This window comes from Mesocricetus auratus, unplaced genomic scaffold (assembly GCF_017639785.1).
Source record: "Mesocricetus auratus isolate SY011 unplaced genomic scaffold, BCM_Maur_2.0 Super-Scaffold_4256, whole genome shotgun sequence".
Taxonomy (NCBI): Eukaryota; Metazoa; Chordata; class Mammalia; order Rodentia; family Cricetidae; genus Mesocricetus; species Mesocricetus auratus.
The window spans coordinates 58,671,283-58,692,040 of record NW_024429182.1 but is presented as its reverse complement, the minus strand read 5'-3'; the positions used below and the strand labels follow the sequence as shown (position 1 = coordinate 58,692,040).

Sequence of the window (20,758 nt, the reverse complement as noted above, 5' to 3'; positions counted from 1 at the left end):
GCATCCTTCCCATCTTGTCTCCAAGAAAAGGGAGAGGGACACTCACAAAAGTTGAGGCGATGCTGGTCACAGAGGTCAGATACAGATCCAAACAGGACTGAGAGGAACAGACATAGTGAGCATTACTGATCCCTTAAACCATATAGCCATTAAAGGAAGTACCCAAGGTTTCAAGCTTTTTAAGGACACTGAGCCCCAGATGTGGACACAGCTCTCAGTCTCCATGTCCTTAAGGAGACTGGTCACAGCTGTGGCACCTACAGCCCTCTGCCAAGTGGACCCCCAAAGCTGACTCTGGCCTTCTATCCAGCTGCTTACCAGGTCCATCTTGTCTGGCTACAGCCACACCTAAGCCCCCTGAAGTCATGTGTAATTAAGCCCCCCACCCACTGTGCATTCTTCTGGAACCCTCTGTCCCCTCTGCCCCCCAGCCTGGCTGCTGTAGGGCTCTGGGTGGACCTAGGGCATACAGGGCGGGCCTCTTCAGACCAGGCGTGTGCCTCCAGGCCGCACGGCGCCGCACAAACTTGTCTCCCAGGATTTTTCCACACGAAACACGTCTCCCAGGGAAGCAACCGGTCTGATGAGATGGGTGTGCAATGTTCCCACCCCACCCTTGGGTGCCCCCACGGTACCATCTACAAACAGAAGCTGTTGCCCACAGGAGCTGGGCCCTGATGGAGCCCACCACAGAATCTCGGACCCGGATGGAGCCCAGGAGGAGTTGTCCTACAGCAGTGACCTCCAGAATGAGCCAAGGGGCCTGTGGGATCCAGGCCAGCAGCAAGGTAGGTTGCCCAGCCCTTGCCTCCACCCATGAACAGTAGACCCAAGCCAGCCTCTCTCTTGGAGGGGCTTCACCCTCCATGCTCGCTCCTCAGCAACCTCTGACTCCTATCCTCAAGCCCTTCCCACTCACCCTGACCTCGTCCCTGATGCTGCCTACTTTCTCCGAGCACTCTCCATTTCCAGGCTTCTGCTCCTAGCCACAAGCTGTTAAAGCAAATGTCTCTAAAAGACAGGGACTCAAGGCTAAGGGCCCGGTGTGGGAGGGAGAACTCAGGCTGAGCACAGGCACTAGGTTCTGGGAAGACAGAGCCTTAGGATAGAGTCCTAGGAATGCTTAAGGGAAGTACATGGGGCATGCGGAGGCAGCTGTCCCCGTCCTCCAGTTCTCCTAGCTCTTTCCTTTACCCCCCCCCCCATCTGCCTGGATGCCAAGTCTAACTCACAAGCTAGTCTACCTGACAGGGGTACTTGGGAGAACTTCTAGGGACAAGCTCTGACGCCCCCCACTCCCAGCCCTCCCATTTTCTCTAAGCCAGCTCCCCAACCCCCAACCTCCTGGCCCCCCAGCCTGGCAGGCGCTGACATGAGCCTAGGCCCCTCTGAGTCAACCCCTTGGGGCAGCTCCGCCTGCCTGCCCTGACTCATATGTTGGGAACGGGCCTCCCACCCCAGGCCTGGGGGGCAGAAGCTGGGGAGAGGTGCCAGAGAGGGCCAGGCAGTTCTTCTAAAGCCTCTGTAGAGGTAGAGGCTGAGTGAGTTTCTAGGTTTGCAGGTCATGGGGTGGACATTTATCTACCTCACTGGGCAGTCTTACTGAGTCGTAGGGCCCAGGTTTAGAACCTTGATGGAGCTGCTTTTGACTTTTAAAAAATTCCAGCACTCAAGTTCTTTATCCTTTACCAGAACTCTATAAATACAGAACTGTCTCTAGATGCCAACCCTGCCGGGACTTCACCAAGCCGGGGGCCCAGATGTCTTGGAGGCTGCCTGGTCTTTGATGCACTAGAGCTCCCAACCCCGAGGCTGGGACACCCCTTCTCATGTGCTCGGAGTGACAGGCCTCCACAGGCTCCCTGCCCTACTCTCATACTTAGATCGCTGGCTCCCACGGGGCTTGGTCTGGGCTTGGAAGGCGGAGAGCAAGAAGAACCCAAGTCTCTGTGACCCTGTTCTCGGATAGGAGGAAAGAGAAGGCCGGGCCATGACTTGAGGACGCGCTGGGCCTGTTCTTCCGCCCAAATTCCACCTTAAGCAGGCAGAGGCCCCTCCCTCCCACCTGGCCCAGGTGTCCCCGCCCCCAGCCAAGCTCTGGGCTGGGCGGGCGTCTGTCTAAGAGAGCCAGCCAGGAAGAGACTTCTGGAACCGAGCCTTGAGGGACAAGACCGGGAAGAGGCCCAGAACAGGTGGGGTGGATAGTCGCCCCTGTCACTATGCAGGAAGGTAACTTCCTGCTGTCTGCCCTGCAGCCTGAAACTGGTGTTTGCTCCCTGGCACTGCCCTCGGACCTGCAGCTGGATCGCCGGGGTGCTGAGGGGCCGGAGGCTGATAGGCTTCGAGCTGCCAGAGTCCAGGAGCAAGTCCGAGCCCGCCTCCTGCAGTTGGGCCAGCAGTCGCGGCACAATGGGTCTGCTGAGCTTGATGGCGCCATCGAGACCACCAGAGGTACGCCAACTTGGGCACGGTGGGCAAGAGAGGGTGTTGAAGGTGGTAGTGGTGACAGTGGCCGGTAGAGGTGGCTAGGGCAGGAGTGTTGGTGCCAGGGGCAGAGGCCATACAAGCTCGGGGTTCAGGCCTTGACTCACCTCACTGAGGCCTGCTCTGAGTCACCGCCCCGCCCCAGTAGGCATGGGGAACAGCTTGGGTGGGGCATACCTCTTCCCCAGCCAAGACAGGGGTCCTAAGGCTGGGCCCACCCACTCTCTAAGTTGGGAAGACCCGAGAGGGTCAGGGAGAATGCCAGGTCCACCTATCGGGCAAACCCCCAACCATTCCCTCCCATCACCACAGGCTCACTTGAGGTCTCAGACAGAGGCCAGAATGCCTTCTAACCAGATGGGAGTGAGTTTAACAGTAGTGTGAGAGAACGATGATCCTGGATAGAGCCCAGGTCTGTCTGGAGCAGGGGCTCCCTGAGGAATTTCAGAACTGGGCCTCCCAGAAGTGACCCAGATACTCTTCATGAGAATAGCCTGCAGGGTGTTCTTTGGGGGGCTCCTCTCTCTCTCTCTCTCTCTCTCTCTCTCTCTCTCTCTCTCTCTCTCTCTCTCTCTCTCTCTCTCTCTCTCTCTCTCTCTCTGTGTGTGTGTGTGTGTGTGTTAGAGGGTCACTCAGATATGCTGGGTTCAAGGCAGTCATTCCACAAACATCATTTCCCTACCTGCCAGGCTACAGCAACAGGCATTAAATTCAGATAGCACAATGGACCTCTGTTCAGAGGTCCAGACCCCAGTTCACAGTGGTCCACATGATGTCTGGCCTCTAGCTGCTAGCCAGAGGGAGAGGGCTGTCTGGCAGAAGGGCTAGTCAGGAATTGGATTGCTGCCCGAAATCTTCCTGAGCCTAAGCCTTTCTGGAGCCAAGTTGATGCCCAGGGGTCATGGGGTGGGGGAGGACAGAGGGAGGGGTTAATTACCACCTGGCTACCCTGCCAATTAGGGGGAGGAGGATAGTAATTTGGGGGTGGGCGTAAGGTCCCCAGGCTGGGGTGTGCCCCCTAGGCTGGCCCTCACTAGCGTCAAAGGGTTAACAGCCCCTGCCCAGAAGCCTCATTAACCTGGGTGGATCTGGGGAACACCAGACTGTCCACCCCCTGGGCAGGGTTGGGAGGAGTGAAGGCCCCTTCCCCATACCCATACTGACCTCATAGTAGTAGCTCTGCTCAGGGAGCAGAGGACTCTTGGCAGAGGCTGAGTCCACCCCAGGCCCGCCCACTGTCACCATCAATCTTGGGGTGATGTTCCTGGGTGGTCTCACCTCTGCACCCACTGTCTGGTTGTGCATTTTCCTGTGTGATCCTCTCACCTCCCTCTTTCCCACCAATCCGTTCATCTGTGTCTCATTCCAAGCTTCTGACCAGCTCTCCCCACCCACTCACCCACCTTTCTGTCCACTGACCATGGAGCTGGGCCGACGCCCTGTCCGCAGCCAATATACAGCTGGATGGGGTAGGTGTGGTCCCTGCCTCAGGCGCTACCAGGTGTCTCTCCCACTGTCCATCAGAGCAGATGGACCAGAGAGACCACATCCTCGACCTGCACAATGTCACTACCCTGTGACTGCAGTACAGATGGAGTCTGGGCACAAGAGGATCTCAAAGGAGGTCATTGTGGGTTGGGGCAGGCTGGGCTGGCTTCCTGGAGGGGGCCAGATGCTATGCTCTGGCGGGGACTGGACAGCTAATGGAGAGCCTTGTTGACTTCTCCAGGCAGGCCAGAGGTCAGCAGGCTGAGTAGTCTGAATTCCTTGGAGCAGAGAAGGAACTTTGGAGTTCTAGAGAAAGGGGGCCTACCAGAACAGATTGGATGAAACCAAGCTGCAGCCACGGCAGAGACATGGGCAAGGCCTTAGCCCCAAAGCCCACTTGGCCTCCCTGCCCTGGGTCTGATGTCACTCTCAGAGCTGTGACCAGAGACCTCTGACAGAAGGGAGAAGAAAAGCCAGCACTTTGTTATCTGTCATGGTCAAGCTGTCACTGTCCCTGTCCACAGGCATGCCCAGGGGTCAATACCACACTATGCAGGCTGGCTTCAGCTCCCGATCCCAGGGCCTGAGTGGGGACAAGACCTCGGTGAGTCAGGGAGTCAGCTCTGCAGTCCACACTGAGGGGGAGGCTCCCCATGGGGAGGCTGGGAGTTCTGAATCAGAGGGGGAGGGCTCTGGGTAAACCCCAGATACCCCTTCACTGTGCCCTCCCCTCCCATAGACCATCCGGCCCATCGCCAAGCCGGCCTACAGCCCAGCCTCCTGGTCCTCCCGCTCAGCCGTGGACCTGAGCTGCAGTCGGAGACTGAGCTCTGCCCACAATGGGAGCAGTGCCTTTGGGGCTGTGGGATATGGGGGTGCCCAGCCCACTCCGCCTATGCCCACCCGCCCAGTGTCCTTCCATGAGCGAGGTGGAGGAGCCAGCAGAGCCGATTATGACACACTGTCCCTGCGCTCGCTGAGGCTGGGGCCTGGAGGCCTGGACGACCGCTACAGTGTGGTATCTGAGCAACTGGAGCCTGCAGCTGCCTCCACCTACAGGGCCTATGCTTATGAGCGCCAGGCCAGCTCTGGCTCTAGCAGGGCAGGAGGCCTGGACTGGCCAGAGGCCACTGAGGGCCCACCCAGCCGGACCATCCGTGCACCCGCCATGCGAACCCTGCAGAGATTTCAGAGCAGCCACCGAAGCCGTGGCGTTACTGGGTCAGTGTCAGGTACTGGCCTGGAACCCGTGGCCCGAGCCCCGTCTGTGCGCAGTCTCAGTCTTAGCCTGGCTGACTCAGGTCACCTGCCAGATGTACGTGGATTGGACAGCTACACAGGCCATCGCACCCTGCAGAGGCTCAGCAGTGGGTGAGGAGCTGGGCTTGAAGCAGGGAGGGGACAATCTGGCCCAATCCTAAGGTCTACCTGAACACTGACTAAGCCCCGTTCTGCAGCTTTGATGACATTGACCTGCCCTCAGCAGTCAAGTACCTCATGGCCTCAGACCCCAACCTGCAGGTGCTGGGAGCAGCTTACATCCAGCACAGGTGCTACAGTGATGCAGCAGCCAAGAAGCAGGTGACATACCCCACTGACTGTCCCGTTATCTCTTGGTGACTGCCCCACTTGTGCCCGATGCCTTTACTGACTATCCTCACCTACCCTCCCTGACCTCTGCTCCTTGGCCCCCCTTGCTGATCACTAGGCTGGCTGAGCAAACTTCACCACTCCATATCCTCAGCAGAGAAAGGGCAGAAATGCCCTGTTTGTATATACCTGCATCACCTATATACACCTGCATACATATACATATACCTGTGGCACATATATGCATCCTCGACATGTACTTGGATTACCTCCATATACCTGAATATGCATGTACAGTCCTGCACCACCTGTAGCGTATATAGTCACCATTTCCATGCACCTGCACCCCCAAAATACATTTACATATATTACGTGCAGACTTGCATATCACCTGCACCGTCTGGGTCACCTACATACATATGCACTTATTTCCTTTTTTTGTTTTTTGGGTTTTTTTGTTTTTTGAGACAGGGTTTCTCTGTGGCTTTGGAGGCTGTCCTGGTACTAGCTCTTGTAGACCAGACTGGTCTCAAACTCACAGTGATCTGCCTGCCTCTGCCTCCCAAGTGCTGGGATTAAAGGCGTGCACCACCAATGCCTGGCTATGCACTTATTTCCATGCACGTGGACATGTCTGCATACATTTTCAGTCTGCATATGCCCACATACATTTGTATATATGTGCCACAGGCTCGCAGCCTTCAGGCGGTACCTAGACTGGTGAAACTCTTTAACCACGCCAACCAAGAGGTGCAACGCCATGCCACAGGTGCCATGCGCAACCTCATTTATGACAATGCAGACAACAAGCTGGCGCTGGTAGAAGAGAATGGCATTTTTGAACTGTTGCGGACACTTCGAGAGCAAGATGATGAGCTACGCAAAAACGTTACAGGTACCCTTGTCCCTCCAGCCTCGTCATTCGGTCCCCTCTTCTCCTCTCTCCTGTCTTGTCCTTGCTCCTCTCTTCCTCTACGCCTCTCTTTCCCTTCCTTGTTCTCAACAATCTGTCTATCTTATGCCTTCCCTGCCCCATATTCAAGTTTTTGGGGGGTTGGGTTTTTCTATCTCGTTTATTACTACTTTGTATATATGCATGCATTTCACAGGCACCCATGTGAAGGTCAGAGGACAACTCTTTCAACCATGGGATCTGGGGAGTCAAACTCAAGTAATTGGGCTTGTGCAGAAAGCACCTTTACCTGCTGAGTCATTTTGCCAGCCCATTTATTTATTTTTATTGAGACAGAAACTCACTATGTAGCTTTGACTGTCTTGAAACTCATTATGTAGACCAGGCTAGTCCCAAATTCATACAGATTGCCTGCTTCTGCCTCCGGAGTGCTAGGTTTAAAGATATGTGACATCATGCCCCACTTATTTCATTATTTTTTAAATATTTGTTTATTTTTATTATGTACATGAAGTTTTTGCCTACATGTATCTTCATTTACCATATACACGCCTGGTACCCACACATGTCAGGAAAGAGCACTGGATTTCCTGAAACTAGAGTCACAGACAGTTATTAAAAACCATGTGGGTAATTGGAACCAAATCTGTGTCTTCTACAAGAGGAGTAAATGTTCTTATCTGTTAAGCCATTTCTGCAGCCCCTGAATTGTGTGCATGTTTGTATATATATATATATATATATTCATTTTATTTATTTACTTTATTTTATTTTATTTTTTTTATTTTTTTGGTTTTTCGAGACAGGGTTTCTCTGTGACTTTGGAGGCTGTCCTGGAACTCGCTCTGTAGACCAGGCTGGTCTCGAACTCACAGAGATCCGCCTGCCTCTGCCTCCCAAGTGCTGGGATCAAAGGCGTGCGCCACCAATGCCCGGCCTTACTTTATTTTATATACATGAATCTTTTGCTTGCATGAATGTCTGTATATCACATGCATGCCCGCTGCCCATGGAAGTCAGAAGAGAGCTTCAGATCTCCTGGAACTAAAGTCACAGATGATTGTGAGCCACCATGTGGGTGCTGGAAGATGAATCCAGATCCTTCGGAAGAGCAGCCAGAGCCTTTAACCACTTAGCCATGTCTCCAGCCCGCCCCACCCCATTTTTATTGTCCCATTCTGCACATCAAACTGGCTTCTGTCTTACTATGTATCAGACACTGACCATAAGCTCATGGTAATCCTTCTACCTACAAGCACCTTATTGTTGTTGGTACTTGTAGTTATTGTTGTGTGTATTGTCTGCTTATGAGACAGGGTCTCACTTTGTAGTTCTGACTAACCTGGAACTCATTATGTAGATCAGGTTGGCCTCAAATCCACAGGAATCTGCTTGCCTGTGTTTCCCAAATGCTGGGATTAAAGGCATGTACCACTATGCCTGGCTATTGTTTATGAGAGAGAGTCTCTCTATGTAGCCCAGGATGGCCTCAAACTCACAACAATCCTTCTGTCTTAGCTTCCTAAATTCTGGAATTGCAAGTGTTATACCTACAAAACTTTTTTGGGGGGTGTGTGGCTTTTATTCTTATTTCCTGTGGTGCTGGGTGTGGTACTCAGGGCTTCATGCATACAAGCAGGGCTACAAGTGCTCTACCACAGAGCATCATCTTCTAGCCCAGGCTCTCTCTCTCTCCAGTCACTTCCACTCCCAGGCCTTCAAATCTCCCACACCTTGTTTGTCCCTCTTGCTCTGCTCCTACCCCGTGCTTCCAAAGGTCACACTGAGGGCCTCTCCAGGGCAGCTCTAGATTAAGGCCAAGAAAATGTGGGGGCAAGAGCTGAAAAGGTGGCTCAGTGAATAAGAGTGTTTGCTGCTCTTCTAAGGGACCCATGTTCCGTTCTTGGCTCCTACATCAGGCAGCTCACAACTTCATGTAACTCCAGCCCCAGGTGATCTGGCGCCCTCTTCTGGACTCCATGGGTACCTGTACTCATATGCATGGACACACACATGCTTTAAAAAATAAGCAAATCTTTTATAAAAAGAAACATGTGGAGAGCCTCCTCTGCACCATCTCCAGAGTGAGCAGAAGAGCCAGGGAGCTGACATTGGCCCCACCTCTTGTGCAGGGATCCTGTGGAATCTGTCCTCCAGTGACCACCTGAAGGACCGCCTAGCCAGAGATACACTGGAGCAGCTCACAGACCTGGTGCTAAGCCCCCTGTCAGGGGCAGGGGGGCCCCCCCTCATCCAGCAGAATGCTTCTGAGGCAGAGATCTTCTACAATGCTACTGGCTTCCTCAGGTGTGCACTTAGGAGCCACTGGGCCCGGTAATGCTGAGGGGAAAGAGCCAGGTGCCAGAGAAGGATCAAGGAAGCTTCTAGAAGTATGTTCATTTTCCACCTAGACAAGGACAGTTAGCCAAGCCTGCAGGGAGAAGTAACCACAGGGGAAAGTTTAGGGGCTGAGGCAAGAGTGGGATAGGCCAGGTGTGACTACCAGGTGTAGCTATCAGGACACCCTGGAGCTTTATGACTCATTAGATCAAGCCACTTGTCCTGATATCCATCTTCCTAACCTTTGAGAAGTCAATGGGAGACAGGGACTGTGAAGGGCAGGCAGGGCCGAAAGTGTCTGGCAAGGTCTAGGAAAAGGATGGAACAGTCCCAAGTCAGAATCAGTGCCTGATGAGTTCATCTCCAGGATAGGGGCTTCAAGTTAAGGGTCCTGAGGTGGCATTCTAAGGTCCCTGGGGGGACTGTGTTGGTATCCCTGGGGGAGCTCTGATCTGCCTCCATCCCCAGGAACCTCAGCTCAGCCTCCCAGGCCACTCGACAGAAGATGCGTGAGTGTCATGGGCTAGTGGATGCTCTGGTCACCTACATCAACCATGCCCTGGACGTGGGCAAGTGTGAGGACAAGGTGAGGGGCAGCTGGTGAGCTGAGGGGGCCCAGGGGCTTCGGCCCACTCTGACCCCCCCTCTGTTCCCTACAGAGTGTGGAGAATGCTGTCTGTGTGCTGAGGAACTTGTCCTACCGCCTCTATGATGAGATGCCACCATCAGCACTGCAGCGGCTTGAAGGCCGGGGCCGCAGGGACATGACGGGGGCACCACCTAGTGAAGTGGTGGGCTGCTTTACCCCACAGAGTAGAAGGCTGCGGGAGGTGAGCACAGCCCTGGGGGTGCCAGCCTCGTGCCCTGACCTCAGGTGCACCCTTGGCCCCGGCTGACCCCTGGTCCCTCCCACTCAGCTTCCTCTTACAGCTGATGCACTCACCTTTGCGGAAGTGTCTAAGGATCCCAAGGGCCTTGAGTGGCTGTGGAGTCCCCAGATTGTGGGGCTGTACAACCGACTGCTGCAGCGCTGTGAACTAAACCGGCATACAACAGAGGCGGCTGCAGGGGCGCTACAGAATATCACCGCCGGCGACCGCAGGGTCAGTGAGCTGACAAGCCCCACTCCTGGTCCTGGGATGGGCACTAGGGCACATGGATGGGAGCCACACCCTAGGAGTCCATGGTCTGTTGAGGGAAGGATCCCTAAGAGTAAGACTCATGAGACCCATGCTCAGCCTGAGGAACGGGACCTCTGTGGATTTGGGTTCTGATGTTCTGAACATGTTACCTGGTCATGTCCTGAGTTGGCAGAGTAGGCAGGGGTGGCAGGTAAGAGGTGAAGAAGTGGTTCTGCCTCATCCTGAGCAGGGCTGGGGTGCTGCTGGGCTTCACCACATTCCCGCCTTCCCCTGCAGTGGGCAGGAGTGCTGAGCCGCCTGGCCCTGGAACAGGAGCGCATCCTGAACCCCTTGCTGGACCGAGTTCGCACCGCTGACCACAACCAACTGCGCTCACTGACTGGACTCATCCGAAACCTGTCTCGGAATGCCAGGAACAAGGATGAGATGTGTGAGTTGTTCTGCCCCTGGCCCAGCACACAGCCCATGTCTCCCACGAAGCTGGCTTCCAGCTAGCAAGTCAGAGTGGGCAGGTGTGTGTGCCAGCCTCCAGGGGAGGCAGGGGTCTTAGGTGCCAGGGCAGACTGACCCTAACCCCTTATCAGCCACGAAGGTAGTGAGCCACCTGATTGAGAAGCTCCCTGGCAGTGTGGGTGAGAAGTGTCCCCCAGCTGAGGTGCTGGTCAACATCATAGCTGTGCTCAACAACCTGGTGGTAGCCAGTCCCATTGCTGCCCGGGACCTGCTCTACTTTGATGGACTTCGAAAGCTGGTCTTCATCAAAAAAAAGAGGGACAGGTGAGCAACAGCCCACAGCAACATGGCCAAAGTACACCCTACCATCCTGCCTCCTAGCCTTGACCCTGACCCTCTTGAATGCACCCAGCCCTGACAGTGAGAAGTCCTCCCGGGCAGCCTCCAGTCTCTTGGCCAACCTCTGGCAGTACAGCAAGCTCCACCGTGACTTCAGGGCGGTATGTTTACAGAGTCTGGGAACAGGGTCTCGGGGCATGGGGTCCAGAGCAAGCTGTAGGTCACCAGGGGAGGGACACAAGCCTGGAACGCAGAGACAAGGGGCCCACGCCATGCCCAGAACATTATGGGGAAGGCAGGATCTCAGGGACAGCAAAAGCAGTCCTGATCTCCGTCTCCTGTTCCCTGCAGAAGGGCTATCGGAAGGAGGACTTCCTGGGTCCATAGGTGAAGCCTCCAGGAGGTGAAGTGATTCAGCTTCCAACAGATAGGCTCAGCTCCTACTGCTCCACAGCCCATGGAAGAGGAGCTGATGGCCACAGGACCTCTCTATCTCTGGAGTCCTGTGTGTACCCGTGAGGGACCAGGGCCACCAGGAAAGAATGGGAGCTTGCAACTGGGGATTGATTGGCTTCTGCGGGGCAGGGGAAGGGGGCGGGGCTTGAGCTGCTCTGGGTGATTTAGTCACGATGGCAGGGCCAGTGGGGCTGCCTGTGGCCTGGCAGCCTTGTGATAGCGACACTGGGAATAAAAGTGGTTTTGAACATAGCCCCAGCTCCATGTGTTTCCACAACAGGCCACAGATCCTCAAGTGTGCATTGTCCCCAAACATGCCTAACTGTCCCAGAAGACATTAACTCCAGGCCCACACACAGAAGAGACAGGACAGGGAAGGAGTAGACAGTAGGGATGGCCAGGGTTACTGCTATTTGAGGCACAGACATAGCAGCAGAGAGGACTTCATGAGCAGTATCCATACCTTAAAGATATCCAACACCCTCTGTCCACCCTGAGCTGATGCTAGGAGGTACCCTGGCTAGAGGATCAGATTGGCCACCAAGGCTTGAAGTCCAGCAGCATCAGGAACAAGGCTACCCATTTTTCCTTGTAAAAGTATCAACGGTAGCTTCCTACTGAAGGACCTGTCCAGATGATAAGGGGCTAGGGGCAGTCACACCAACCAAGAACCAAGAAGGGATACCAGAGACTATTAGAGCAAGGGATATGCCAGGGGTGGCTGAGAATAGAAGGCAAATTTAGTGGCCAGCAGCTTGGGAAACCTGGTGCCTGTGAAGATGACAAGAAGGGCCAGGGCAAGAGGAGACATAGCAGTTACCACCCAGAAGAGAAACAGGCCCAGGCAGGAGCAAAGAGGATTTTATTTTGTGACACCCTAGAGCCACACTCCTTCCCTGAGGAGTTCAGAGCAATAGGCAAGGCTGTGGTCCCAGGGAGAAGGGGTGTCTGCCTCTACCCTAGAAGCTGCCGCCATGACCCCATGATCTGGGCTGCTAGGGTAAAGGCTACACATCATCCTCAGACACCAGACAGTAGAAGTCTGTTCGTGCACTGTAGTTACGAGAGCCAAGGTCAGACACATCCATCTCACTGCCATGGCCCTCTCCCACGGAGACCCTGCTTGCATGCAGTGGAGTCGGTGGCTCCCCAAAGACAGGTCCACGAACACCTGCAGGACACCACAAGGCTTGAGGGGTTACTCCATGCTCATCCACCAGCCACAACGGCACTAGAAACCCCCGAAGCTCACCCACAGAGGCCTAGGGGCATAGCACCTCCCCAATAAGAGGCAGTTAAGGGCACTGCCATTGGAGGTCAAATCTCTAGAGGACGCAGGATCTCTCCGTGCCGGACTAGGACACTGGAGCTGTATCTGGCCCCCTAATCTGCAGTGTGGCCAGATGAGCATACCCAGGTCTCCGTCAGGATCTGGATCCAGCTCTGACTCCATGGCCCGGCCCTGGGCAGCTCGTCCTCTCACGATTAGCATAGGATCTTTGTCATCCTGGAGTCGCGTCTGGGGGTCTCCCTCCACCGGCCTGTATTGCACCTTCCGTGGCAATGCCAGCTGTAGCTCCTTCCAAAAGTCGGAGGAAGGCGTCTGCGGGGCCAGGTTTGGACCGATAAACACATGGGGATTTATGAACTGGAAGCCTCTAGCAACCCAGATTCAAAGACCACCTCAGGCACCCACTCACAAACCCCCCGCCCTCGCACCACGGAGCCAGGCTTCCAAAGCAACAAGGTTACGAGGTGGCGGTGCTGGCGAAGGAGGCGGAGAGCAGGGTGCATGGGCTCACGCCTCTGGCCCTCGAAGGTGATGAAGATAGGTCTCCTCGTGAGCTCCAGTAGGCGGCACAGTCCCTCCCTGTGGGGACCAGATCGTCAGGCAGGGCAGGACCAGACCTCCCAGTACCCCTCCCCAAGCCAAGCACCCGACGCACCGGAAGCTCTGGCTACACCAGGCCCGGCCCAGGAAGGCGTCTGAAAGAACCACGATGAGGCGCCGACACCGGCTCAGGTTCACCAGGAGGTCGGCAGAGGGCTCTGTGGGCAAGGGCGTGGGCCGGCGGATGAGGGGCGGGTCCAGTGACAAGGGCGGGACTCAGGGAACAGGGTGGGGACCAGGAGGCCGGGCAAGGGCGGTACCAGCGCGCGGCAAGAGATCGCGGTCCTCCAGGAAGAGCTTGTATCCCCGACGCCGCTCCAGCTGAGGCTTCAGAATAAAATTCACAAATTTGCGGTCCTCCGGGCAGTCGCTATAGGACACGTAGGCATCGTATAATTTCCCATCTGCAGAGAAGGCCATTCAGCGCGGTCAGTTACAGAGATACCCCTTCCCCATGCCCAGCACTTCTCTGACAAGTGAACCAGACCCCAGAACGCTTTCTTCTGTTGACCCCAGTTCTGTTCCCTTCCAGACTGTACACCTAGAGCCCTCTAGAGCTGCAACTCCCTCCTCCCAGGGCTGAACACAGCATGCAGCTGGCACCTCAGTAAGGCCCTTGACAGAATCTTGTGCCCTAATCCATGCGGGATTCCACAAACCCACCGTTCATCTCCACCTCCCCATAGGCGTCTTGGTACCAAAGCAGCACGTTGAGGCGACACTTAACATAGAGCAGGGCCACCAGCAGCAGGACCAGCAGGACAAGGAGGGAAGCCAGCACTGCAGCCACGTGGCCAGCAGGGCCTGCAGACAGGAGGAGTCACTCTTCCCTTAACCTCAGGACTTCAGGGAACCCTTGCCCTCCGCCACCTTGAACTCCCTCACCAGCTTTCCAGAGAGTGAAGGAGGGCGAGCTGACATTCCAGACAGAGCAGGCGAAGCTTCCATAGTCCTCAGCATTGGTCAAGTTGAGCACTAGAACACTGGACACAACCTTTGAGAAGTTGGCACTGACCCTGGGAAAACCAGACCAAACCCTCACCTTGGGACCAAGAACATCAGTGGGTGCCCAAGTCCCACCTGTCTGGGGTTCACCCAAGGAGATTGCAGATTTGGGCTAAGTGATCAGAATTCGGGCCTGGATCCTGGGGATCCGCTGGTTGCAGGCTTAGCTAGCAAATGTCCCGCTCGGGACTTCGGATTCTATTCCCAGACAGTCTACAAGATATATACACGGGTCATGAGGAAACTGTGTCCAGGTTGTTGTGGTTTAGGATGTAAGTTAGAAAGGTTGCTGGCCATGGTATATCTTGGTGGTTACTCTAATCCTGGAAACCTCAGTCTCTTACCAAAAATCCTGATGGAGGCTGAAGTGGCTTCCATTGCCCAATGGAAGGCCATCTTTTAGCCACTGTACTGAGGGCTGGGGACACTGGGGCCTAGAGACCACCCAAGCTGTGCAATTCAAAGCAACTGCACTGCCAAGGGCAGGTCCTAAGGCTTGGTCTTCAGGTGGGAAGAGGAAGTGAGGGGCCCTGTCACAGACACCTGCAGGAAGAGAACAACAGGTCAGCCATGCCGGAATGCCTTCTCCCATGCTATTCATAGATGCTCTATGATCAAGGAGAGAAACAAGGCAATGGGCACATGGTGTCAGTGACCACGCTACATGCATCCGTAGGTCCTGCCGGCCAGAGCCCAGGCTTGCATTCTTCTCTCAGTAGTGGCCAGTTGTGCTCTTCTGGCCCTCATGTGACAGCTCAGGGAGAACATTAACAGGGAGAGGAATGGCCAGAGTCATGTTTGAGCTGAGCCAGCCCAGCCCCAGGGGCCCATCTGTTAGCTTATCCCTGCAGGACATGAGTCCAGCCTCCACACTATCCTCTCAGAGCAGGGCCAGTTCCCGCCTCCCACAGCCTGGTCAGCTTCTACTGAAGAGCTGCAGGGACTATAAACACCAAATGTTGAAAGAATGCATATACATACAAGCATCTTTCACAGGGACAGGGCAAGCTAGAGCCTCCACTAACCACAGACCCGCTTTCCCACTTCTCTGAGGCCTAAACCTTTTCAGCTCTAAGTGAGGTTGATGACCTTAGCAAGAGAATGGAGAGGTACACTGCATCACCTCACTTAACACCCACACCCCCAAGACCCCCCACTGAGATTCCCAGACTTAATTTCCCCCTTCCCCCAGGCAGGGTTTCTCTCTGTAACAGCCCTGGCTGTCCTGGAACTTGCTTTGTCTCTGCCTCCCAAGTGCTGGGATTTAAAGGCATTCACCACCATGCCTGGCAGGCTTACTGATTCTTGTATGCTCTTCTGTAGGCCTCAGGCATGAGAGAAGAAGAGGCTCTCATCATCCTTGCCTGCCCTAAGTTCAGAACCAAGTACTAGAGAGAAGAAATGAGCATAGGCTTTGACCTCTGGCATGTATCCAAGCACAGAGCTCAGCAGAGAATGGCATGTGGAGCCAGCCTAACAGGCAGAAATTAGGGTGGAGACTTGGTCATGGCCCTCTCTGACCTGCCTACCTGCCATGGCTCTTCCAGGGCCTCTTCAGGCCGAACACTGGTTCCACCCCTGACTCCACGGGGGCTCCTTAAGCGAGCAGAAGGGTCCACTGGAAGCTGAGAAGGACTCCTTTCTGTCTATTCATCCAGCTGGACAGGGTACCTGGAGGTCAGAGGCTGTCACCATCCCCAGGGGACAAGTTAAACAGGAACAGGATGAGTTAACCAGTAACTGTCAGCCACTAGCAGCACTGGCTGCATACCAGAGAGCTTTCTTGTAACTTCGGCCAGTCTCAGAGTGCTGTGTGAACTCCGAGATACCACGAGGCCAGAGCAGACTCTGCCTCACCAGCTTGGGAGGGGCAGTGGCATGGACCGCCTTCACTTGTCCTGGAGCCATTGTGGTGACTCAGGGATACAGCAGACATGCTCCAAGATGGATCTGACCTCAGGAGATAGCAGTTAGCCTCACTCCTGGCTGTCCCCTGTAATGGACTGCTGCTGTGTGCAGGTGGGTGCATGGGTGCTTGTCACCTGGCCAGGACCTGGGGATTAAGGGGATATGAGCCATAAGTGAAACCTAACTGTGAGTGTGTGTTCTGGATGCAGTCACACATGCACTTGTGAATGGACACATCACACCTGCAGACACCTTGAGGCTCATCTGGGTTGGGAGAGGTAAATGGGGACCAGGCTAGTATACAGGCCACTCTGAAAGGTCTTGGGAACCCCTTCTGTGTACCCAAAACACAGGTGACTCTTACCTAGGGTCCTGGGCCATTCTCAGCCCACAATTATATACACCTGGGACTCTAAAAGTTCTACAGTGGCATGACTGCAGGAAATTCAGAGTTCTCTTCTTTAGCAACCCAGAGCCCTAGGTGACCCCTCTTTCCTGGGTGCCCCAAGTTTACTCTCTTTATACAACAAGCATTTAATTGAGTTCCTACTCTCCTCCATGCTGTACAGACACATGGGCAGCAGGAACATGGGTTCAAGCCCCAAGACCCTGGGACTGGCCTGCCTCGGATGCCCCTCCTATATCTAAGGCCCCAGAGACTTTTTTTTTACTGTTTCCCTTTGTTCTGCACTGGGTAATGCTCAGCCAGAAAGTTCATGCTTGGCTAGACATCAGTCTCCTTGGGAGCTAGTTCAGTAAGAGGCACACTACTATCAGAGGTGGCAAGGTGATCCTTCCAGAAACCCTTTGGGGTGAAGGGCAGTCCTACTACAATCCTGAAAGCAGAACCACCCACCAAGGGCCTGTAGAAGACAGGCTTCTCAACTGACCCCTCAGAGTGATCAGAAGTATGTACCCCAGCCCAGCAGGTCCCAAAGCATGCCCTGCAATAGCCCCCAACCTCCTCAAGCTCAGAAGACCTTGACCCCAGCAAAGGCAGCCACAGACACCGCCAGACATCAAGCCCAGCCTGCCAGGGTGTAACTCACTGAGGCAGCAGGTGTCTCTCCTGGGCCCCATTCTCTTTCACATTCTATGCATGCACAGCCCCGCTGGCCCCCACTCAGCCGCACTGAGTTCACATGTATGGGTGCACGCACCTCACCCCACGGGCTCACTCCCAAATACCTTAGGGGTCACAAGTACACCCGTACATGAGTACTCATGTGTCACACACACACACACACACACACACACACACACACACACACACACAGAGTGTGCCTTTATGCAACTCAGCACCACAGGCCTCTCCTCAGCCAAGCCTACCTCCAAGGACAGATCACAAGGCCACAAGATCACTCAGAGCAATATCGAGGGCACAGTCACCTGGTTTCCGGATCTTTCCTCCAGAGGGGAGATGGTCATTGAGGTCAGTAACATGCACTTGTGAGCAAATTGTCCCCTTTGCGCGGCCCCAGAGAGGAGCCACAGTATTGTGGCTACCCACGATGCATCGTCAAGTTTGGGCGAGGACCTGGCTTTTGTTGACATATATTTTAGTCAGAACTTTCCCCCTTAGTTTCCTGGCCTTACAGTCACATCCTCTCCTAAGCCTAAACCCCACCCAGGTACCCACCCCTTCCCCTGGTGGGGCGGGCTGTTGGCGGTCCTTGCCCCGCCTTGCCTGGCTCTTCCTGTAACTCTAAGTAAAGCGGCCCCTTCCTCCCAGAACTGCCAGTCCCTAAGCACCACATTTGCGCCTGTGCTAGAGTGTAGGTGGTCACTTCAAGTGGCAGAGGTTGTGATGATGTACAGAGATCCTGGCAAGGAGACCCCAGCCAGAATTGTCCTAAACATACACTGGGTAGGAGGCCTCCTAGATTCCATCCCTCACCTCCTACCTTTTCACCACAAGGTCTTGGTGTAGTCCTGCTTGACCTGGAACAGTCTATGTAGACCAGGCTAGCCTGAACTCATAGAGCTCCACCTGCCTCTTTCTCTTAAGTTCTGGAATTAAAGGCGTGCTCCAAGCCTGGCAACACTCGTTTTTTATACTATACTCAGGAGTGGAGAGGAAGAATTATGTTATCTGCCCCCCCTCCAAAAGCCCCAGTCGTGACTCACCTCTGACCTAGTGTAGTAAAGAAACTGGTGACCAATAATGAAACCTAGAGCATATCACCCTGTCCACCTCCCAGGCAACAGACTCGTATGCTGAATAGCTGTGAAGGCTGTGGCATCTCATAGACATCAGCTTGAGGGGGGGGTGAGAGAAAAGAGCCTCTTTTCAAGGTAAAGTGCCAAACACAAGAGCCACAAGCCTCTGACTCTGAGTGGGAGGGGAAGAACACGGCTGGTTTCTCCCATTGTTACCGCTGACTCCAGACTGACTTGAGCCTCCCGGCCCAAGGGCTTTATTTACAGAATTGGACAAGGGTCTTCTCCAGTTCCTGTCTCTCCTGCACTCTCACAGCTGCAGGAGTAGGTCCTGGATACTCTCCTGTGGTCTTTCTGCCCCTGGTTCAGGCCACCCAGGAGCATGCTTAATACAGGAGCAGGCCTTGGTCAAGTTCCTGTGACCTCTGGGTAATGGTGCTCCTTAGGCTCAGGGCTAGAAAAGAGAAGAAAGGGACTGTATTCCCTTCCTCTACACTTGTGAGACACTTGCTTCCTGAGTAGCTCACGTAGTAATTAGATGACCTCGCCAGAGGCTGTTCTGTGCTTCCCACATCGTAAATTAAGAAACTGAAACAGGGCTGGAGAGATGGCTCAGCCGTTAAGAGCACAGGCTACTCCTCCAGAGGACCCGGGATTCAATTCCCAGCACCCACATGGCAGCTCACAACTGTCTGTAACTCCAGTTCCAGGGGATCCAGCATCCTCACACAGACAGATATGCAGGCAAACGCCAATGCACATAAAATAAAAATAAATAAATGAAAAAAGAAGGTGAAATGCAGCAAAGCTCAGGAGCACCAAGGTCAGTGCCCTCCAACACCTTTGCCTCCTAACAAGCCTGGCACAATGTTTGAGCCCCTGCGCCTGCTCTCCGTCAGCCTCGAAGGGTCTGAGTCACTGCTAGTCTCCTTTCCTCTGTTAACTTCTATCTCACCCTCAACCCAAGGGTCGGGACGTTTCACAGGGTCGCCAAAGACCGTCCGGAGAAGGCAGACATTTACATTACAATACATAACAGTAGCAAGATTATAGTTATAAAGTAGTAAAGAATTTTATGGTTGGGGGCCACCACAACATGAAGAACTGTATTAACTGGTGGCAGCATTAAGAAGGTTGAGAAGCACCGGGCAGTGGTCGCACACCTTTAATCCCAGCACAGGACACACACACACACACACACACACACACACACACACACACACACACACACACACACACACATCTCTGTGAGTTCCAGACCAGCCTGGTCTACTGAGCAAGTTCCAGGACAGCCTCCAAAGCTACAGAGAAACCCTGCCTCAAAAAACAAACAAACAACAACAAAAGAAACAAACAAACAAAAAAGGTTGAGAACCACTGCTCTATCCAGTACTCCAGCCTCAGGCCAGTCTTGCATAAAAAGCCCAGATTGCCTCAAGCACTTGCTCCCCCCCTACCCCGCAGTCCTTTGGAGGCGCTCCAGGGACTGGGAATTTAAATCCCAGTCTGGACCCTGGCATCACTAAGCATTGCCTCCATATTATGAGGTTCTTGGAAAGCCCAGGTCCTTCTCCTGCCAGGCCCAGTCCTTGAGCTCTACCCGAGCTGTTGGAAGAATTAGTACCCTGGGGCTGCGGACCCCAAAGCCAGAGCCCGCTCCCCTCTTACGGATCTATTTTGCTGCTCAGCCTCCGGACCTGGATGCTACTCCTGCTCAACTCTTGACCTATGCCGCCCCTGGTCCTGGTGTGTGCTGGGTCCTCAAATATCCTTTTCTAAAGGAAGAACTGTGCATAAAAGGCCTCAAGGGGACCGACTCCCCGAATTCATCATGCTCCTACAACTTGCCCTTCGTCTTCTCTGACTGGAGCAAGACCTGTCCCCGTCCCCCCGTCCCCCCACCCCCCGCGACCCAACAGGTGCTGCTAGCAGATCTATCAAGCAAGCATGCAGAAGACGGGGACGCACACGAAGAGCGGAAGCGCGCCGACAGCTAGCCTGGGCGCTCACCGAGTGGGGCGCTCCCCCGGAAGGCGGAAACTCTGCTGGGGTCCCTGCGAGCCGGAGCCCAGCCAGCCCCTCAGTCGGTCCAGGGTGTCCTAGAATTGCTCAAAGTTGAGAAACGCTCCTGGGAGCGAAGGTGGGGTCTTGAGCCCCTGGCCCACCTCTGCAAGCTGGTATTGAAGTCAAGAGGAAGCTATTGACCACGTCGGGCATAGTGAAGAGAGCAAGGCCAGGGAAGGGGACTAGACGCAGCGCTCTCAAGCTTCCGGGCTGCTCAGGAAACCTGCCTGGTTCAGAGCTACTTCCTGCGGGACCATGGCCCCGAGGTTTCTCGGAGCAAAGTGCACCCAGGTCCCCAACCCTAGAACTGGAGCGACTTCAGGAACCATGACCTCTACTCACCTCCACGCATCTGACTCACGGCTGTCACCCACCTGCTTTCAGACCTGGGAGTCGCGCGGAGGCTGGCGGTTTACCTGGCCTAGGTGCGCAGCAGCGACAGACCCAGCGGCAGGTGCAGCCCCGCCCCGCAGGCAGGGAGAGGGCGGACCCTAGTGGCCCGCTTTGTGCCTGAAGCTAGTACTG

General features: G+C 54.7%; 2 protein-coding genes across 13 annotated transcripts; one reads left to right on the top strand and one right to left on the bottom strand.

Moving 5' to 3' along the window:
- Nucleotides 1-625: 625 nt before the first annotated feature.
- On the top strand, nucleotides 626-11,457 carry Pkp3 (plakophilin 3). The gene is made up of 14 exons (XM_013115717.3): nucleotides 626-788; nucleotides 2,256-2,451; nucleotides 4,497-4,576; nucleotides 4,712-5,343; nucleotides 5,430-5,553; nucleotides 6,253-6,457; nucleotides 8,608-8,782; nucleotides 9,284-9,401; nucleotides 9,475-9,645; nucleotides 9,733-9,918; nucleotides 10,234-10,387; nucleotides 10,542-10,734; nucleotides 10,823-10,910; nucleotides 11,101-11,457. The coding sequence occupies exons 1-14, from the start codon at nucleotides 678-680 to the stop codon at nucleotides 11,134-11,136; spliced, it is 2,469 nt and encodes an 822-aa protein (XP_012971171.2). The 5' UTR covers nucleotides 626-677; the 3' UTR covers nucleotides 11,137-11,457.
- Nucleotides 11,458-12,050: 593 nt separating this feature from the next.
- Nucleotides 12,051-20,718, bottom strand: Sigirr (single Ig and TIR domain containing). 12 transcript variants are annotated; one of them, XM_013115743.3, is made up of 11 exons: nucleotides 17,399-18,080; nucleotides 15,873-16,154; nucleotides 15,631-15,772; nucleotides 14,446-14,644; nucleotides 13,982-14,112; nucleotides 13,760-13,900; nucleotides 13,357-13,500; nucleotides 13,152-13,254; nucleotides 12,925-13,075; nucleotides 12,619-12,808; nucleotides 12,051-12,376 (listed from the first exon to the last, which is right to left on the bottom strand). In XM_013115743.3, the coding sequence occupies exons 3-11, from the start codon at nucleotides 15,635-15,637 to the stop codon at nucleotides 12,213-12,215; spliced, it is 1,230 nt and encodes a 409-aa protein (XP_012971197.1). In that variant the 5' UTR covers nucleotides 15,638-15,772; nucleotides 15,873-16,154; nucleotides 17,399-18,080; the 3' UTR covers nucleotides 12,051-12,212. The 12 variants fall into 12 exon arrangements, with proteins under 12 accessions (XP_012971197.1, XP_012971180.1, XP_012971186.1 ...); XM_013115726.3 differs by lacking the exons at nucleotides 15,873-16,154; nucleotides 17,399-18,080 and adding an exon at nucleotides 20,576-20,718 and having other exon boundaries at nucleotides 15,631-15,786; XM_013115732.3 differs by lacking the exons at nucleotides 15,873-16,154; nucleotides 17,399-18,080 and adding an exon at nucleotides 20,576-20,716.
- Between the last annotated feature and the right edge of the window lie 40 nt (nucleotides 20,719-20,758).